Source organism: Phyllostomus discolor, chromosome 2, assembly GCF_004126475.2.
Source record: "Phyllostomus discolor isolate MPI-MPIP mPhyDis1 chromosome 2, mPhyDis1.pri.v3, whole genome shotgun sequence".
NCBI lineage: Eukaryota > Metazoa > Chordata > Mammalia > Chiroptera > Phyllostomidae > Phyllostomus > Phyllostomus discolor.
This window is the reverse complement of record NC_040904.2, coordinates 173,346,132-173,365,029: the sequence shown is the minus strand read 5'-3', so window position 1 is coordinate 173,365,029 and position 18,898 is coordinate 173,346,132. Positions and strand designations below refer to the sequence as shown.

At 34.9% G+C, this 18,898-nt stretch overlaps 1 protein-coding gene across 2 annotated transcripts in view; it reads left to right on the top strand.

Moving 5' to 3' along the window:
- The window catches only part of CNTN1 (contactin 1), a 318,439-nt gene that overhangs the window by 272,358 nt on the left and 27,183 nt on the right, over positions 1–18,898 (top strand). For both annotated transcript variants that reach the window (XM_028531929.2, XM_028531930.2), the window contains 4 exons: positions 2,749–2,852; positions 5,890–6,076; positions 8,953–9,065; positions 9,829–9,985. In XM_028531929.2, the coding sequence (XP_028387730.1) occupies positions 2,749–2,852; positions 5,890–6,076; positions 8,953–9,065; positions 9,829–9,985 (561 nt within the window). The remainder of the gene's footprint in view (positions 1–2,748; positions 2,853–5,889; positions 6,077–8,952; positions 9,066–9,828; positions 9,986–18,898) is intronic.

The following is an 18,898-nucleotide window of genomic DNA, read 5'->3' as shown; positions in this document are numbered from 1 at the left end:
AGATCTTTTCATAATAATTTGCATTTAATAAATTAATATTATTTTGAGGCAAATTAAAATAGCAATCTCTCCCTCAATGACAAGAATGTCCCCAGAAACTTTTCCTTTGAAAATCATGCCCATCGTAGGTGGGATGTCTCTCCTAAGATAGTCGGCTGGACTCCTGTTCCTGGATCTTGATTATAATTTTGCAATCAGAAATTCTCCATATTTGATTGGAACCTCAGTATGTCTGTGTGTCCATAAATTTCCTACTTAGAAATTTCTTAACATTTTTTGGTAAAATTTCCCCCTCTTAACCTAATTTGTATAATTGTAACATTTATGTGAATTTTTGTCATTAAAATACAGTGCTGGGATTTTATTAAAGGGAATCTAGGCATAATTCTACATTAAAAGAGTCAGAGACCCCATTGAACTTTTTTTCTTAGGTAGGGAAAAATTTAGAAAGCTATTAAGGGGAAAAATACAAATTCTGGCTCTAAATGTGTTCTAGAAACTTTACCTGAGCTGAGTTTGCCCTTAGAAGACTTTATACTTCTATGCTAAATAATTTATAGTTTTAAATTAAATATTACATTGATCCTTGTGATTTTTATATAAGCTACAATGTTTTTAAATATTATTTGTTTTCCTATTATCTCTGTACCTCCTTATTTTATCTCTGTACTCGTGCACCATGTAAATAATTAATGGCCAGAAAAGGAAACAGAGATTTCATTGCCTTCTGACCTAACACATTGTCCTTGGTCAAGATTCTCCTCGCTCATCTGTGAGAAGTACAGATGGAAGAGTTTGAAAACTTAAAATTAGGTGATCTATGCTTCGGATCTCTTAGAGGAAACACTCATCTATTAGTTTAGTCAGCATCATTTTTACTCCAAAATAAGCATTTTACTATCTCTAGAACTCACATATGCTCATCAGTCATAGAGTTATGAGATTTCATGTTTGTTGAAAATTAAATATCTACTCAAATCATCTCATGATCTTTATTTCCAATACAAACATGAAAGACAATCTTCTATTTGTATGTATGTGTGTGTAAGTTAGTTAACCAAAGACTTAGAAAAAAACAGAAAAGCAGACATTATTTAAGTTTATAATCAATTCAGGATTTTAAAAAAGGTTTTATTTATTTATTTTTAGAAAGAGGGGACGGGAAGGAGAAAATGAGGGAGAGAAACATCAGTGTGTAGTTGTCTCACACACCCCCTACTGGGGACCTGACTTGCCGCCCAGACATGTGCTCTGACTAGAAACCAAAACTGCAACCCCTTTGGGTCACAGGTCCACACTCAATCTACTGAGCTACACCAGCCAGGGCCAATCCAGGACTTTTTAGTCCTGAGTAATAACTTAACATTCTCCATGCTTATTCTGATTCAGCAGAATTATAATGGCTCAGTGTTAATAATTTCAATAACATGAGTGCATCTCACAGGGAAAATAAAAGTAAAAAAGTACTTTAAAGTTATCTTCTCACCCAACATCAATTTTTTGTTGCTTTATTTGCTGTTAATCAGGCAACAACCCATTTTTTTAATTCCTTTAGTCATGACCTTCTATATTAAAATATATTTATTTCCTAAATGTTTCATGAGTCTCATAAAACCCGCATGTGCCAAAGCCTATGTGTTCATCCTTTCATCCTTTCTTTTACTACTAAGAAATCAATCATAGAGCTACATGTTTACCTTCCTTTGAAAAGGCAACGGTGTTCCTCTGCAGGACATTTTTAACACAAAAGAGGATTATGTTTTGTTAATAAAAGACAATAAAAATTGATTGCCCCCACTTAAATTTTTCCTTAGTTTCTTTGTGTAAGTTTCATAAGTGATGTAAATTACTTTTTTTCACTGAACAGAGGCCGTTTTGATACATATTTGACTTGATGCCCAGATAACAGATTAGACTTATGAAAGTTCCCCTGAACCCGAGAAGCGGTGGCTGTCAAACCTGTTTCAAAGGATCTTAAAAATAAAATTAAAAAGTTTTAACTTGAACATAAAAGGAAAAGTGGGCAGTATTGCTATGCATCTTTAGCTCATATAAAGGAAAGTAAGAGAAAGTTGAAAATTAAATTTAATGAATAATTTTCTATTATAAACACCAAATTTCCTACTCGTGATCATGTAGATTTGATAAGCTAAGTATAATAGATTTTCTTTGCATCTGCAGGCTTTCTTAGGCAGATTAGTTGGAAGAAATAAACAGTGTTCTTGCTCACAAATATCAGAGAGGTCCATGAAACTTTTCATATTCTATTCTGTGTGTGCATGTGCATACTAAGATTTACATGTATGAACATGTGTACATATATCACCAATAACCATACAATAAATATTAAAAATAGAGAAAAAGGTACTAAAATTATTCGACTTATTTTTTTTTAATAGGAAGAGCTTAAATTTTTTTTGTAAATATTTTATTTATTTATTTTTAGAGAGGGAAGGGAGGGAGATAGAGAGAGAGAGAGAGAGAGAAACATCAATGTGCGGTTGCTGGGGGTTATGGCCTGTAACCCAGGAATGTACCCTGGCTGGGAATCGAACCTGGGACACTTTGGTTCCCAGCCTGCACTCAATCCACTGAGCTACGCCAACCAGGGCTTGGACTTATTTTTAAAATATCAAAACTATTTAGAATATTAAAATATAATTTTAATTCACCCATACCCAAAATGGTGCTATTTGAATTTTATATTATAGGCATCTTATATGTGAATATGTTTTCATCAAATTTCAGCTCCCAGTGAAGCCCCAACAGGAGTAGGCGTGAAAGTGTTATCATCTTCTGAGATATCTGTTCACTGGGAACATGTTATGGAAAAAATAGTGGAAAGCTATCAGGTGAGTGCAATTTTTATCAAATTAATTGTATCTATTGATAAATGTATCAGCATGTTGCATCATTCCATGTTTTGTGTCCTTCTGAGGTATGTGGCAGCCAACATGACACATTCTGTTAGGCCTTTATAAGCTAAGTGTAAAGAGTAAAGCAGAGATCCCTAACTGGCTTACCTAGGACAGATGTAGGGTCCTATGTGTTGATGAACTATAGGCCAAAATCAAAACTCAGGTAATAGTGCTCACGGTTAAGCAAGATCTTTTGAGATGAACATTTTCATAAAAGTAAATTTTAAGGGTTTTGGAAAACATTTTAATAATTTGTAAAAAGCATCCTTAAATTGTTCATCCTATTTGGCTCTGAAGTTCTACTCCTAAAGGAAACAATTACAGAATATCAGCTATGTGTTTCATACTGTTACCTTCATAGGCAGAAAATGGGTAACACTCAGAATGTCCCAAAGAAAACATCCCTTAAACTGATCTTAAAGGACCAATTGGAATTAGCCAGAAGCATGTAGGGTAAGAGTTAAAGTTATAAAATGTCACAGTATTACATAGAAATAAACACACTATATGTGACTCTAGCATATAAAATTAATTTATGATTTACTATCTGTAAAGTGGGCTTTTGTTTTTGTTTGATTGTTTGTTTATTTGTTTTAGTGGTGGTACTCCATTTCCACTAATTCATCCAGGTTCCCTTTTGATCTCCCTGCTGATTAATCAAAAGCAGTACATTCACTCTGCTTCGTGACTACAGGTTGTACCCTTCACTCCAAGCAATTTTCTCACAAATTAATGTTGCTGCTTCACCACAATAAGAAACTCAATGGCAACCAACAGCACAAAGTTATCAACTGTGTGGAAATTAACTCTAAGAGTTAATATGGCCAGTAGCTAGTTCAGATAAAAAGGATGTTGCTATATTTTACATATATCCCTCTACTATTTGTTTTAAGATTCTCTGAAAATATTGTACATTATATGTAAACATATGTCCTAAATTAAGGAAGAGACTGAGTATTCAGTCAAGTTGATTTGAATAAGATGCTTTTATTTGTAAAGGTTGCATATACTATGAAAATGTCATACTACTTTTGTTCTTAAATAAGAAAATCGGGGACAATCCGGCATAGTCAATAATTCTTTCTGCTCCCTAGCAACATAGCTGAGCACCGCTAACTCAGTGCTTTAATTTACTGTGAGTTTTCATGGAGGCTCTGTGACAGATCCCTATCAATGTCATATGAGTAAACTCACTGGTCATTCAGGATACAGGTGCAAAGAATAAATTAATGAAAGCTTTGTTCTTTCCTTTTGCATTGCCAAAATGCCTCGTGGAATTTTGGGTGAGATGGCAGAAAAATTTTATCACTCATTTTAGTGCATAGTATTTTTTAGAACTAGCTTTTGTTACATTAACCTTGTTTAAAAGTTTCTCCCTGAAACTGGATAGAAAAATTGTTATAGTGGTATACAGATTTCAAAATGTATACATTCAGTTAACAAGCATGCATGTAAGAATGCATGAACCCCATGGATTTCAATTTTGTTTGCTAGAAATCGGAGTGAATGCTACCATCCTAGGTTTGTTGAGATGATGTTTGTGGATGGTCCTATGCAGTGCCTGGCATTTTGTTAGAAATACAAATGTTCATTTTATTTCTCTTAGTCAAGCAGTGAAAGAGGCCTTTTATATCAACTAGTCCAAATGCCTACTAAAGTACAGGCCATCTTTTCCTTCTCAAATGACTGTAGTTGCTTCCTGATTGCTTCTGGCACAAGGAAACTCATGCCTTCTTGAGGAGGGTACTGTCCTTAGAAAGTCTTTTCTCTGCTGAGTTCAACCTTTGGAGCCACTTGGTGAAATCTCTGAGGCCATCCTTCTGGTCAGGTGACAAACATTCCAAAAAGATTCTATCAAAACCATAAGGAAATACTGTTATCAGAAAAATGAGCACAAGTAAACAAAATAAAAATATTGTAAAGGAAACCAAAAAGCAATTAGTAACTAGCCTTTATTCTGAGATGCACTCATTCAACCTATAAATCTCACTTTGTTACCAAGTGAATTTGAGTCATCCCATTTCAATTTATAATGGTTTCATATGCATTTTATATAAATGAAAAGCTCAAGATAATATAAATATTAGATATTATTTTAAGTCATTTTGATTAATTGTGCAATTAAAATCCCATTATTTTATAGACAGGGCATTTAAAATCTATAAAATACCAGTATACTTATAAATAATTCCTTCCTTTTACTTATAAACTTAGATATAATGATAAATTTCTGACCAAGCAAATGACATTATTTGAAGAGTGAATATTCTCATTGATAGCTTTTACATAGATTTTAAGAGTCAAGAAAGATTATCATTGATATTTTGGTTGATAAAAGTAATCATTTTAAATCAGAACATGGATAGAATTTTTTAAAAATTATTTTAAAGATCAATAATTTCTACAACTAATCAAAGTTATTAAGTATAATATTTCTTTCATATCTGGCTCCTATATAGGTTTAAGGTAGGTAATATATACATTCTTCTGAAATGAGGTAGCAGAAAGTTATTTCACTGGCTACATGATGACTATTTTTTTGTTAAGCAAAGTTGTATTCCAGTCAGGCTGCTTTATCAATGGTTCATAACAAATTTGAAATCATGTCAACATAAATAAAGCAAGAAATAGGTGATAAAAATTATTGTGGCAAATACTTCCAGAGAATAGTTTATATTTTGAAAGTAAATCTTATGGAGGGTTTTTTGTTTTTGTTTCTTTTTTCCTTTGTCAGTGTAAGTACTCTTTCCAGCAATCATGTGAGCCTTTGATTTGTCCTTGTCAGCTGTAATCACGTGTGTTGTTTGCCCTGCTATAGTCTAAGACTGAAAGAAATGTAAGTAGCATTAAGAACTATTTGAAACTATAATACTCAGTCAACATCAGTGATGACAGAGTCAGCTGAAAATAACTTTTCACAACTCATGTGTCTGAATCATGACAAAATGTTACTCCACTTGAATGTTCACAGATTCGGTACTGGTCTGCCCATGACAAGGAAGCAGCTGCACACAGAATTCAAGTCAACAGCCAAGAGTACTCAGCCAGGATGGAGAACCTTCTGCCTGACACCCAGTACTTTGTGGAAGTCAGAGCCTGCAACAGTGCGGGGTGTGGACCTCCCAGCGAGATGATTGAGACCTTCACCAGGAAAGCACGTGAGTCTCAGCATTTACATTTTAGCCATGTCAAAAACGAGTACTTGATTCAGTCACAATGAATGTGCATTTGAGAGAAATGTACTACCTAGCAATCTTAGTGTATTTGGTTTTTAATGTTTTCCATTAGAATCACAGAGAAACTTAAAAAAATTGTTAGTTAATGTAGATGATGAAAAATGTAGAGAATGTCTTTTTTTATAATATTTTAATGAAAAGTCTTCTTTTTTTTAAAGATTTTATTTATTTATTTTTAGAGAGGGAAGGGAGGAAGAAAGAGAGAGAGAGAGAGAGACATCAATGTGTGGTTGCTGGGGGTCATGGCCTGCAACCCAGGCATGTACCCTGACTGGAAATCGAACCTGCGAAACTTTGGTTCGCAGCCCGAGCTCAATCCACTGAGCTATGCCAGCCAGGGTGAGAATGTCTTTACACAGTAGTGCTCAATGGGAATAAAACTACAGAACTTCTATTTGTAAAGACTCCCCTCAAAATTTTACACTATTAGATAAACAATTTGTATTCATTCTGTTATTATTTAAACTGTGTTTCTATAGGAATACATTAACAGCATGAGAAAATTCAATTTCTGCTTAATTTTTCTTTTCTTTTAAACATTTTATTTATTTATTTTCAGAGAGCAAGGAAGGGGGGGAGAAAGAGAAAGAGAGAAATATCAATGTGTGGTTGTCTCTCAGGTGCTCCCTACTGAGGACCTGGCCTGCAACTCAGCTATCCGTCCTGACTGGGAATCAAACTGGTGACCCTTTGGTTCACAGGCTGGCACTCAATCCATTGAACCAAACCAGCCAAGGCTGATTAATTTTTCTGTGCTTTGATTTACACACATCCATCACTGCACAGTGCAAATATTGTAGCACTACATTACTCCCTGATCATTACATGCTCTCATTGTTTATTTAACAAGACCACTCACCTGCTCAGATTTCTATTCATTCTCCTCCCTCAGGCTTTACTTTGATATCTCTTTCTTGAACCAAGTTGAATATGTTATATTAAAGAGGAGAATTTATATTCAGGACTCTAGGGAATTTTGTAATATCTTAAAGATGTGATTACCATTAGGGTTAAAAAATTTATGCAATTTACTTGGGAAAAAAAGAAACTTCTAACAAAACATGGTGGTAAGAGCCAGACTTCGATATCACACATGGGTTTCAGATCTGTTTCTGCCATGTAAAGAATTATGTAACAATAGACAAATTGCTTCACATCTTTAAACCTCAGTTTCCTCATTTGTGAAAGGAGCATTTATTTCTTTGTTCTTTCCCAATTTATTCATGTATCAAAACTATGCTAAGTGCCTGGCACTGTTCAAGGTGTTTAGGATACAGAAGACATCAAACTAGTCTGATAGTCTATTCTCATAGATTACAACCTAATGGAAGGAGACAGAAACAAAACAAAGCAATACGAAAATAGAACTAAACCCCTGACAAATAAATATGAATATATCAGATGACAGGACAATAAATGAATGAACAGATAATAAAATTGAAAGTGACTTCAGCAAGAGTCAGATTCCATTTGGGTGGTCAGGAATGGTCTCTTTGAGAAAATGCTATTTGTGCTAGGATGTGAGTAATAAGAAGGACTCATGTGACAACTGGGGGTGGGGGAAGGGGGAGATTGTTTCAGAAAGAGAAAATAACCAGTGCAGAGCATTTAGATGGGAAGAGGTTGATCTGTTTTAAGTGTAGAAAGGCCAGAGGGCCAGGATATAGGTTCTGAGATGAGGAGGGGAAGTGTACTGGCATCAAACTATGAGTGGCCTTGTAGGTCATAATAAAGAGTTTGAGTTCTTCCTAAATATAAGAAGCCTTTAGAAGATTTGAAGGCAGAGAGTAATGCCTAATTTAGGTTTAAAAATAAACATTCTGGATTCTAGATTGACAGTGGGTAGTAGTGAATAAGAGTTTAAGCAGAATAGCCAATTAGGAGGCTCTTTCAGTAGTTGAAGAAAGAAATGGTGGTGTTAGTAGAGAGAAGTGGAAAATTCTCTGCAGGCAGCATTGACAACTTGCTGCTATTTGGATGTTGGCAATGAACAAAATGAAAAACTGAATACTAGATTTTTGTTTGAGACACAGGGGGTTTGATTATGAATGTCTCATAGGCATATTTGGGGGCACATTACAAATGTCCCATCTTGGTTTTATTACATTTGAAAAGGCTCTTAGACATTCAGGCAGAGATTGGCAGTTACACACATATGATTAGAGGTTATGAAAAAGTTTAGACCTTGAGATACAACTATCAGTACCTAAAGCTGTGGGCCCAGATGTAAGATGAAAGGAAGATTCACAGAGGAGAGAAGGGTGCTCAGGATCAAGTCCTAAGCCACTCCAACAGGTAAAAACTGAGCAGAGAACATGGAGCCAGCAAAGCTTGGTGATGAGATCAAGTAGCCAGAGAGGTAAGAGGCAGAAACAGGTATTAAAACATCATGAATTTAAGAAAAGAATGAGATTCAAGAAGGAATTAAGAGGTCAATTCTGTGAAGTGCTTCAAAAATGTTAAATTTAAAAAGAATAAAAATGGGACATTGATTGGGTCAAGTGGAAGTAATTGAGAACCTTGAAAACAGCAGTTTCATAAGACTGGTTCAAAAAGAAACCCAAGTGAAGTATGATGAGAGGATAATAAAAATTATGTTACGCACCTCACAGGACCGTGGGGTGCGTGAAACACACCCATGGAGGTAAGGTGCTTAGCATAGTGGCTGGATATAAGTACTCATCAAAATGAGCTGCTGTCATCACCTGTCATCAGCATCATAGTTCCTGATGCAGTGCAGCTTGCAGAACTGAAGCTGGATGTGGGGATGGTCAGTAACATGTTGTTACTTTTCACAGCTCCGAGCCAGCCACCGAGGATCATCAGTTCCGTAAGGTCTGGTTCACGCTACATCATTACCTGGGATCATGTGGTTGCACTATCAAATGAATCTACGGTGACAGGATATAAGGTAGATAGAAGATTATAGGAGTATTTCTTATAGAAGCTTCACTCTTACAAAGAGTAATTGATGTTTGGATTTTTTGCTCTTTTGGCAAAATGCATTCATTTTTCTTATTCTAGCCATAGAACTGAATCAGATGATACAATGCCATGATAAATTTTGAAATGAGAAAGATCTTCAGTGAAGTCTAAGAAAATGCTACATCAAGTGAGCAAGATAGAATAACTGCTTTAAAGTATAGGGTTGTTAGAATGTTCAGTTCCTGAAGAACAGAGACAGAAAGAACCCATTTCTGTTTGACCGTGATCGACATGAGAGTTGCCTAGCACACAGCGAACTCTTTGAAGTACTGAGTTGCCTTCTAAAAATGAATACACATCTTACCACATTTTCCAATGTGTGCTAAATTTTAGGAACAGTGTGAAAAAAATTTTAATCGTGAGGCAATTTTTAGACTACTTCAAAATATTTAAAGAGCCCTTATCTTATACTATTTACTTTTTAAAAAACACATTTTCTCTTCTATTTTAGGTCATCTCAAAAAGATAAAATTCATATGCTTAAAGGCACATCCTCTTAGACAACCTTAAAATATAGGTGAAATATATTTTTTATGAATGAAGAATAACAATTTTCCAGCAATTATTACACATAGCAACCCTAGGGCTTATTTTATTAATGAAAGTGTAGGAATGTTTTGGTTTTAGTGTCAGGGCACTAGCTCACTCTCAACACGGTATTAAGTATACACCTTTTGGGATTTTTCAAGGTGCTCTATAGACCTGATGGCCAGCACGATGGCAAACTGTATTCAACTCATAAACATTCCATAGAGGTCCCAATCCCCAGGGATGGAGAGTATGTTGTAGAAGTTCGTGCACACAGTGATGGAGGAGATGGAGTGGTATCTCAAGTCAAAATTTCAGGTAAGCCAGTCATTTAAGACATTCCAGTTGGGTACTTGTAAAATTCTAGGCCATATTGATTCCTAACAGTAAAGGTAGGACTGATAGTCACACTAATATCAATGCCCCAAATCTTGACATTTCTTCCTTTATAAGTCACAAATGAAAACTGGCAACATGCCGTATACTTGCTGATTATTTTCTGGATGTCAAAGTATGATTAAAATACCATAATGCATTAAAATGAGACATAATGCCAGATCATTAGATAATAATGTCCATACTTTTATTTTTCAAAAGGAAATTCACTGGACTATTATTAATACTCTCCTAACCCACCTTTCTTTGTCTTACACATATTAGTATAGTAGTAAAATATAAAGACAATAAATAATGCCTCCTCTACCATCTCGCACTCTATCTCAGTATATCTATTCTTTCTCTGAAAAATCTAATTATTTCTCACAGCTTGGATAATAAATATTTGAGGCAGAGATTTCTTCCTTTTGGGGGGTTTGTAGAACTCTGTTATTTGTTTAATTTTTTTCCTCCTGGATGGATAATATAATTAGTTTAATTACACAAAATTAAAATTGATGTTAATTTGAAAATTCTATTATAGACTGAAATACTAGAAGATACTAAATCAGAGATGGGAATAATTGCCTTAGAAAGAAGTTAGTGATTTATACCTAAATAATGAATATTTGTATATTAAGCTAATAAAATATCTTTTAATGAAATGCCATAGCTTTTAGTCTGACCATAACTGCATAAAGAAACTATAGAATCAACAGTAGGAAATATCAAATGGTAATTAGTACCATTGTGGAATTTTAAAATTTAAATTTGGATTTATTTGCAAATTGTTTAAATTATTTATAGTGAGAGAAGCAGTAAATACAAATAGAAACTAGATTTTCTAGGAAATTTAAGACTTCTAATTTTTCCTTGTTTCAGTTTTCATGCCTAAATGGTGTAGCCAGGAATATAATATATTACTAGGTTAATGTTCATTTGAGTTACACTGTTCCTTCATTCATTTAAAAAATATTCATTAATTACCTATAGAACTTAGGCACAGTTCACACACTTCCATGTGCTACCACCTACATGTTGCCACATCCCTTCAAGCCCAGATGGCAGTCCTCCCTGCGGGCCCTGCTGCAACTCAAAATGTTTCTGGGCTTTCAGTTTTGGCTTCCTTCAGCCCATTCTCTGTGCAGCAGCCAGAGGGAGTCAAATCATATAACTCTCCCCTTAGAAAGACATCCTATAGAATAAAACTTACATTTCTTACTGTGGCCTAGAGGGTCCTATGTACTGGCCCTGTCATACTCCCTCACCTCAATAAGTGATTTCTCCCTTGCTCCATTAACTTTCTCTGCTCGAACATACCAACATTATTCCTACCTTGAAGCATCATACTTGTTCTAGCTGCTGTCTGGAATCTCCACATCTTGGCATGGCACTCTCGTTCTTGTCATTGTTGGTATTTAGATGTCATCTCCTCAGGGAAGAATTATGTGGCCTTCAATGTCAGATTGCCCCCTATTCTAATTTTTTTGTCATATCACATCACTCTTTTATTTTCTTTTTAATATTTATAACTATTTAAAATGACCTATTCATTAATTTATATTGGTGATTGTCCTGAATGTAAAACATTATTGCCTGAAAGTTCCATGAGACATAAGAGCAAGGTTTTGTTCTTTGTTTCCTTTGTTCAGCCTTCATATCCCCAGCATCCGGGGTATATATCTGGCACAGAACAGGATTTCTAACAAATAATTATTGAATAAATTCATGACTTTTATAGAGTAAAATTTAGTTAAAAATAATTTGGGCACCTTAATAGTTTAGATATCTAGAATGTGGATATACTTCCCATTAGCCTCATGATTTGTATTATGCCATAGGCTAATCCTCAAGGTTATTCTTACAAAGATTAAGACTTCATGTTAGAGATACTATAGAAAATTTATTAGACCTGGCAGTCTGTAATTGCATGTCTCTGACCTGAACACTGTTATCTGCTGTCTTAGTAAATTATTCCCTACCAAATGTTTATGGTTCACATCAAGGCAAATATACAACTGCAAATCTTTCATCATATATATATATGCTATTTGTAATAAGTTCTAGATTTTCTCTTAAGAATCTTTTGTGCTTTTACATCATTGTGAGTTAAAGTAAGAATAATGTGAAGATAGCAGCAATATTTTGAAAATTATTTTAATTAGCTAATTTGATTTATTACATCTTCATTATGAATTTTAGAATAAAGATTGACAATCGTCCTTGGTCATAAATAAAGATCCACAAAGAAGCATGTATTTTATTATTTGTGTATGAATGTGCATTTCTTGAGCTTTTATGTCTCTTTTTAGTTTTAAACAGAGTACAGATATTTTAATCAAATAAGTGCATTTTAAGGACATTTTAAAGTCTGGACTTCCTCTGAAGAACAAGAAGTAGTCATTAGAAACCTTCAAGGTAGAAATAACATGATCAGATATTTACACTCAAAAGTCACTTCAGTGACTGTGGAAAATATGTATGTAGGGGAGAAAGATGTAAGGAGTTGAATTACAGGGTTACTATCATAGAATGATTAAAATGAGGATGGTCTGGCTTGGGCAGAGGGCAGTGGTAAAGTCTAGGGGAGGTTCTACAAGAACAAGACGTCTTTTCCATCTGATTTAAAGTTCCTATATATTCATTTTGTTGACTTTATGTCCTCTAATAAATCTGTAATTTATCCTGATGTTACCACAGATGATGCAATCTAAACATTTAACCTACTATTTTTGGTAACTCCAAGCTATTAAGTTAAACTATATAACCAAAGCCACTGGCTTAAACACTAATGAAAAACACATTTTGTGTTTTCACTTTGTCTTCTTCAATCCCCTAGCTGAAGAGGAAGGGCTAGAAAACCATTTTTTAGGTGGAATCTTTAGATGTCTAACTCCATTACTCGCATGTCCTCTGACCAGTGCCTAAGATGCCCAGTAAAAAGGAACAAGAGGATAGTTGGGATGCTTAGAATTAACTCGTGTGTTATTAGATTAAATTGCAATATTAGCACCATCAGTTTTGCAAATATTTCCTCTGTAAGCATTTAAAAAAACAAAATTGTTTGGACCTTCACACACACACACACACAGAGACAGAGAGACAGAGAGACAGAGAGAGACAGAGAGAGACAGAGAGAGAAAGAGAGATGGTGGTCTTAGGTACCCTTAGGTATTTAATGTCAGGATGCTCTGTAATTCAATGATCCCTACATCTGTAACTTTATAAATGGCCTTTATCATTTGCAAAGAAATTGATTATCATGAATAAATTAACTAAGCAGAAATATTTGAAATGATGTGTTATATAACAGATGAAGGCAATTCTTGTAAGTCCACCACCATAAATTAAAAATGCTATCTTTGTGATTAGGGCACAATCAAATATCACTAGGAAATGCTATTGCTCCAACCATTTTGAAATAACCAAATATTTTATTTTCCTTTACTACATTTTCTGTGGGATTAATTTCAGGTTCAAGTGGATTAATCCAGCCTATGTATTTCTAGGCTAACAAATAGCTTACATTTAAAGTTAACTCTAACATAGAAGGTGAGCAAAGTAGGATTACAGTTATGAGCACGCAAAACATAAGAGTTTTTCTTACATTATTATTTATTATTATATTCTATATGAACAACTGTAAACCTGCTTTTGCACAGCCCTATATACATAGTCCTTTTATTAACACTGAAGTATGACTTTTGTCTCAAAACCATTTCTCTGAGATTGTCATTTCAGGATCAGGAGTTTTTTAAATTTTAATGAAGTCCAGCTTATCCAATATTCCCTCCATGTACTGTGCCTTGGTGTTGTATACAAAAAGTCATCACCTTTCCCATGGTCACCTAGGTTTTCTCCTATGTTGTCTTCCAGCAGGTTTATAATTTTGCATTTCATATTTAGGTCTGTGATACATTTTGAGTTATTTTTTGTAAAAAACATAAAGTCTCTGTTTAGATTCATTTTTTTCATGTGAATGCCCTTTTAGATTATTTTTGCTCCACTGCATTACCTCTGTTCTTTTGTCAAAGATCAGCTGACCATATTTGTGTGGGTGTATTTCTGAGCTCTCTGTTCTCTTCCATTGATCTGCCTTTTCTTTCACGAACACCACACTGCCTTGACTACTATTCTGTATGGTAAGTCTTGGAGTCAGGTAGCGTCAGTCCACTGACTTTATTATATTATTCTCCTTCAAAGTTATGTTGACAATTCTGAGTCTTTTGCCTCCCCATGCAAATTTTAGAATCATTATACAAAATAACATAAAAAAATTTGCTGGAATTTTTATTGGTATTTTGTTGAATTGATCAAGTTGGGAAGAACTGACATCTTGACAATATTGAGTCCTCTTCCCTATCTTTTACCTTTGCATGAAACTTTGCTAAACTGTTTATTTAGTGAACGAATATAAGATCTGTCCAGAAGGTATCCAGCCATGAAATATGAAAAATGGAAATATTTATTGAAGATACAAGATACAATAAACATTGTACATAGGGCAACAATGCCTCACTCCTCTTTAAAGTAGGCATCTTGGGACCTCACACAGTTCTCCCAATCACTACCAGCTGCCCTGTCGTATTTTCCTAAATCTCATCAGTGGTCTGAAGTCTCTTCCCTTTCAAAGGTGATTTTAGTTTTGGGAAAGCCAGAAGTCACAGGGCACCAACTCTGAGTCACCTAGGTGATTTGATGTTTTGCCAAAAAACTGTTTATGAGATGTGATGCATGAGTAAGCGTGTTGTTGTGATAAAGCTACCAATCACCAGTTTCCCACAACTATAGCTTTCTGAATCATCCAAATAGTTTCCACAGAGGAATTTTCAACTGTAATGCAAAATTTGATGCAGATTTGTTGCCTTACTTGCTCAGTCATTTTGAATACAACAGCCACACAGTACACATGCTCACTCAACAACATCTGCTGCCCCCACTGACTAGTACAGTGAAGTCGTCACTGTTCATGCATGTGAATGCATTCCAGTCCACTCTCCTTGGATCCCAGGTTACATCGATGCCATGCAAACCATTCTCATTATATTAACAATGGCTGGACTTTTTCCAGACAGACCTCATATGAGCAAAGTAGTATTTTGGGCATCTCTGAATTTGACTTTGAGTAGTGACTCATTGCCCTGATTATTGTTAATGTGAATCTAAATGACTCAGGTTTCCTCTAGGAGTTGAGCATACAGAGAATTCCCAGAGTCTTACTTATCTTTTAGTAGCTTTGCACCCCATCTCTAGGAGCAGATTTTACTACTTTGCCAGGCCATGTATAGCACCTCTGCATCTAAACTAACTTGGATTTTTCTGAATCTTCCTCAGAGTTTCTTTTAGCTGCCAGTAAAAGAAACACCACAGTCTTACCATAGTATTTTGTGTTCATTTACTTACAAAAATAAATAATTTGTTTGGAAAATTTCTCAGTGGGTAGATTATAAGACTAAAAAGGATTATTTAAGATAATCTTCCTAGATTTACTTAATTTTGGTTTGTGAAATACAGTCTTAGTCTGTGGAACTATACTTTAATATTATAATGTACAAATACTTTCTTTCCTCTGATGAATAAAACTTACTCTTAAAAATTACATATTTCCATAACACTTTTGCTCTCCCAGAAGTTGATTCATTCAATAAACAATAACTGACCACTAACAAGATGACAGGCATTCTGCTAGGTCATTGTTTATGATAATTGGCTAGCCCTCCCTGAGGCTTGCATTCTTGTGGATATCAGGAAAGTAAAAGACTAGCACCAAATGATTAAATTTATTTACATATAGGTTTATTAAGGCTTGTAAGAAAAAATAAGTGGCTAATATATAAAAGTGGTAGAACTGATTTGAATAGGGCGATTAAGTCAAGCTTCTCTACGTAGGTGATTATTAGCCTGAAATTTAAAGGAAAGGAGCTAGCCATACCACAAAAGCGGAGATTAGAGTCCCAAGCACAGGCAATGGCAGGAAAGACCTCGCCATGTTCATGAAGCTGAAAAGAGGCCAGTGCTTCTAGTAGTGGTGTGGGATGAGGTGCAGAGATGAGCAGGGCCCAAGGCCTGGGCTCAATTACATCTCAGACTCATATCATTCTGCTCACCCCTTCCTTACAGGGTTTTGTCAGAAGTTTGTACTTTATCTCGTGTTCAGTGGGAAAACACGGGTGTGCTTTCAGGAGCTGATGAGTGATGCAATCTGATTTAAGCTCATTTTTGCTGTAGTGGAGAAAATACATTAGGTAGAACAATGGGGGAGTCCATGGAGCTGGTGAGAAGTGAGCAAATCTGAGACCCAATCAGAACAAGCAGATTCTCTTTCAGAAAGCATCAATACATAGGATAATTTAAGGGTTTTATTTCTCTGAAATGCAAAGCAAATTACAAGACCTTTTCCAGGATAAATTATTAAAGGATGTATATGGAGGCATTATGTACATTTCAGGGGAAAAATGAACATTTTGGAATGTTTCTTATAAAAGTGAAAACTGTGAATGTGCATGATAAAAATATTGGAAAACAAAAGATTCATAAACTTGCTGGAGAGCATTGTCTCCATCATTACATGCAACTCCTTTGCAAGGCTTGTTGCCCCCACAGGACAGCCATGGCTTATGTTCTCTGAGCCACAGTTTAAATACTGTCTGTAATGAGGAGGAAGGCACCACTTGCAAGCAGCTTGCCAATTGTTATAATCAACAGATCACAGATCTTTAATCAATTCTGCAGTGATTGAACTAGTTTTCAATGAAATCAAGATCACAGGACCAATCCATAGATTCCTTAACACTCCTTCCTTTCTCTTATCAGTGAAAGATGATCCATCTTTTAGAAAAGATGAAACATCTCTGGATATTTCAATCAACTATTGAATTAGTGTCTTAAAAAACTAAATGTTTCACAAGAACTAGGAAAGTGAATGTCTGCTGGTACTGAGAAAAACAAAATAACTGTAGTTGAAAGGACCTGCACTGGTGGTCCATCTTCCTGCCTCGTCAAGGTGGGGGATCCACAGGAGAAGCCCCAACGGCACTGCCACCACCTTACCTTTGACACCTGTTGACAGCGGTGGCTTCTGCTTTTCTCTGACCTTCCAGTCTGCCCCTAGTGCTTCTCAGTGGCAAGAGAGTGTAGGAAATGTAGCATTCACATTTTTACCCCAGAGATACACAAGAAAACACATAGTCTAGGAGGAGCGATGCTGAAATAACAAAAGAAAATGCAGCACATCTCCAAAAATTTGTGTGACAACCATTGAAACAAGAAGAACCCAGACAAACATGGATTCTTTAGGATAAATGAAATAAAAGAAATAAAATAAATTGGCTCAATTTCTAAATTGATTTCATGACATAGAAATTCACATTATTAGAAACATCATTTTAATTGTAGGACAAGACACCTGTATTGAAGATATGTCATGAAAATATCTAAAAGGGAAGTTTACCTAACATGTTGAAAATAATGATTAATATCACCTGATCGCCAACACTCACATATAACAACACATCTACTATTTTTAGTTACTCCCCATATTTACTTTTTCAGTATTACAACATCAAAACAGACATCATTGTATATACAAGGGGAGACCCAGAAAAAACAGAATTAGCTTCTGGAGGGTGGGCCCCTTGTAGTACAGGCTTCCCTGCTAAGTCAGTGTTCTAGGAACCCATCTGTATTAGTGTACCTATGGGTGTTGTTGTGAGAGGCTGCATTCAGTTTCAGTGAAATTCTTCTGAAGACTCTTTCAACACATCTGCCCATTTCATGATGGGTGATTTATGAGCACACCTGCCCACACTGTGCTGAGTGTTCAGCAGTTTTTGACCCAAAATGGCATGACCCCATGCCCCACCCTCCCTATTCACCTGATCTTGCCCCAAGTGACATTTCTGTGGTTCCCCTCAATGAAAAAAGTCCTCAAAAGGAAACATTTTGCCAATGTGGAAGACATGAAACAAAAAATGGCGGAAGCATTAAAATGCATCAAAATTAACAAGTTCAAAAACTTTTGAGCAGTAGGAAAACTGTCTCAATAGATGTATTGCATCAAATAGACAGTACTTTGAAAGTGACAAAGTGTAAACATGTAAGAATAAACACACACTTTTTTAAATAAATAAATTCTGAGTTGTTTTGGGTTGCCCCTCATAGACCTTATTTTCTGAATATCAAATTTTTTTAAGTAAAGATTCCTAGAAGCGGAATTACTGTAAAAAAAAAAAAGTAAGAAGTAGTTATAGTTAGGATTTATTTGGAGGATGGCCCAATAATATTTTCTGATGATTTGATAAGGGGTGTGGAAAAGTATTTGACATAACTCTAAAAATTCAGTTTGACTGATAGACTCATTTACTAAAATGTTTAATTCTGTTATCTAACAGAATTATCTCAACAATTGCCAAATTGCTACCCAAACGGCAATGCCCACGTTTTATCATTAAACAGATTTTTAAATAACATTTTGCTATTCATAAAATCATATAATTTTTAATTAAGCAAAAATGCTATCTGATAACTTTTACTTTTATTTACTATTCAGGTGAAAGTATTAATATGTTTAATGCTACTTACAGTTCCACTTCTATGAAGTTCTGTTTATGTTTTTTGTTTAATATTAACTTCCTTGAAAACTTTATGATCAATTTATAAAATAAGATTTTAAAATTTTCATGCCACGTTTATAGCAAACATTTTTCAAGTTTGAATTTAAATGTTATTGATGCTAGGTCAATATGGCTTATGCTTTTATACCATAGTGAATTTGTATAATAAAGATTTTCAAATAGTGCATATTAGCAAGAAGTCAGAATAATAGATACAATATAAATCCACTTATATGAAGTTCAG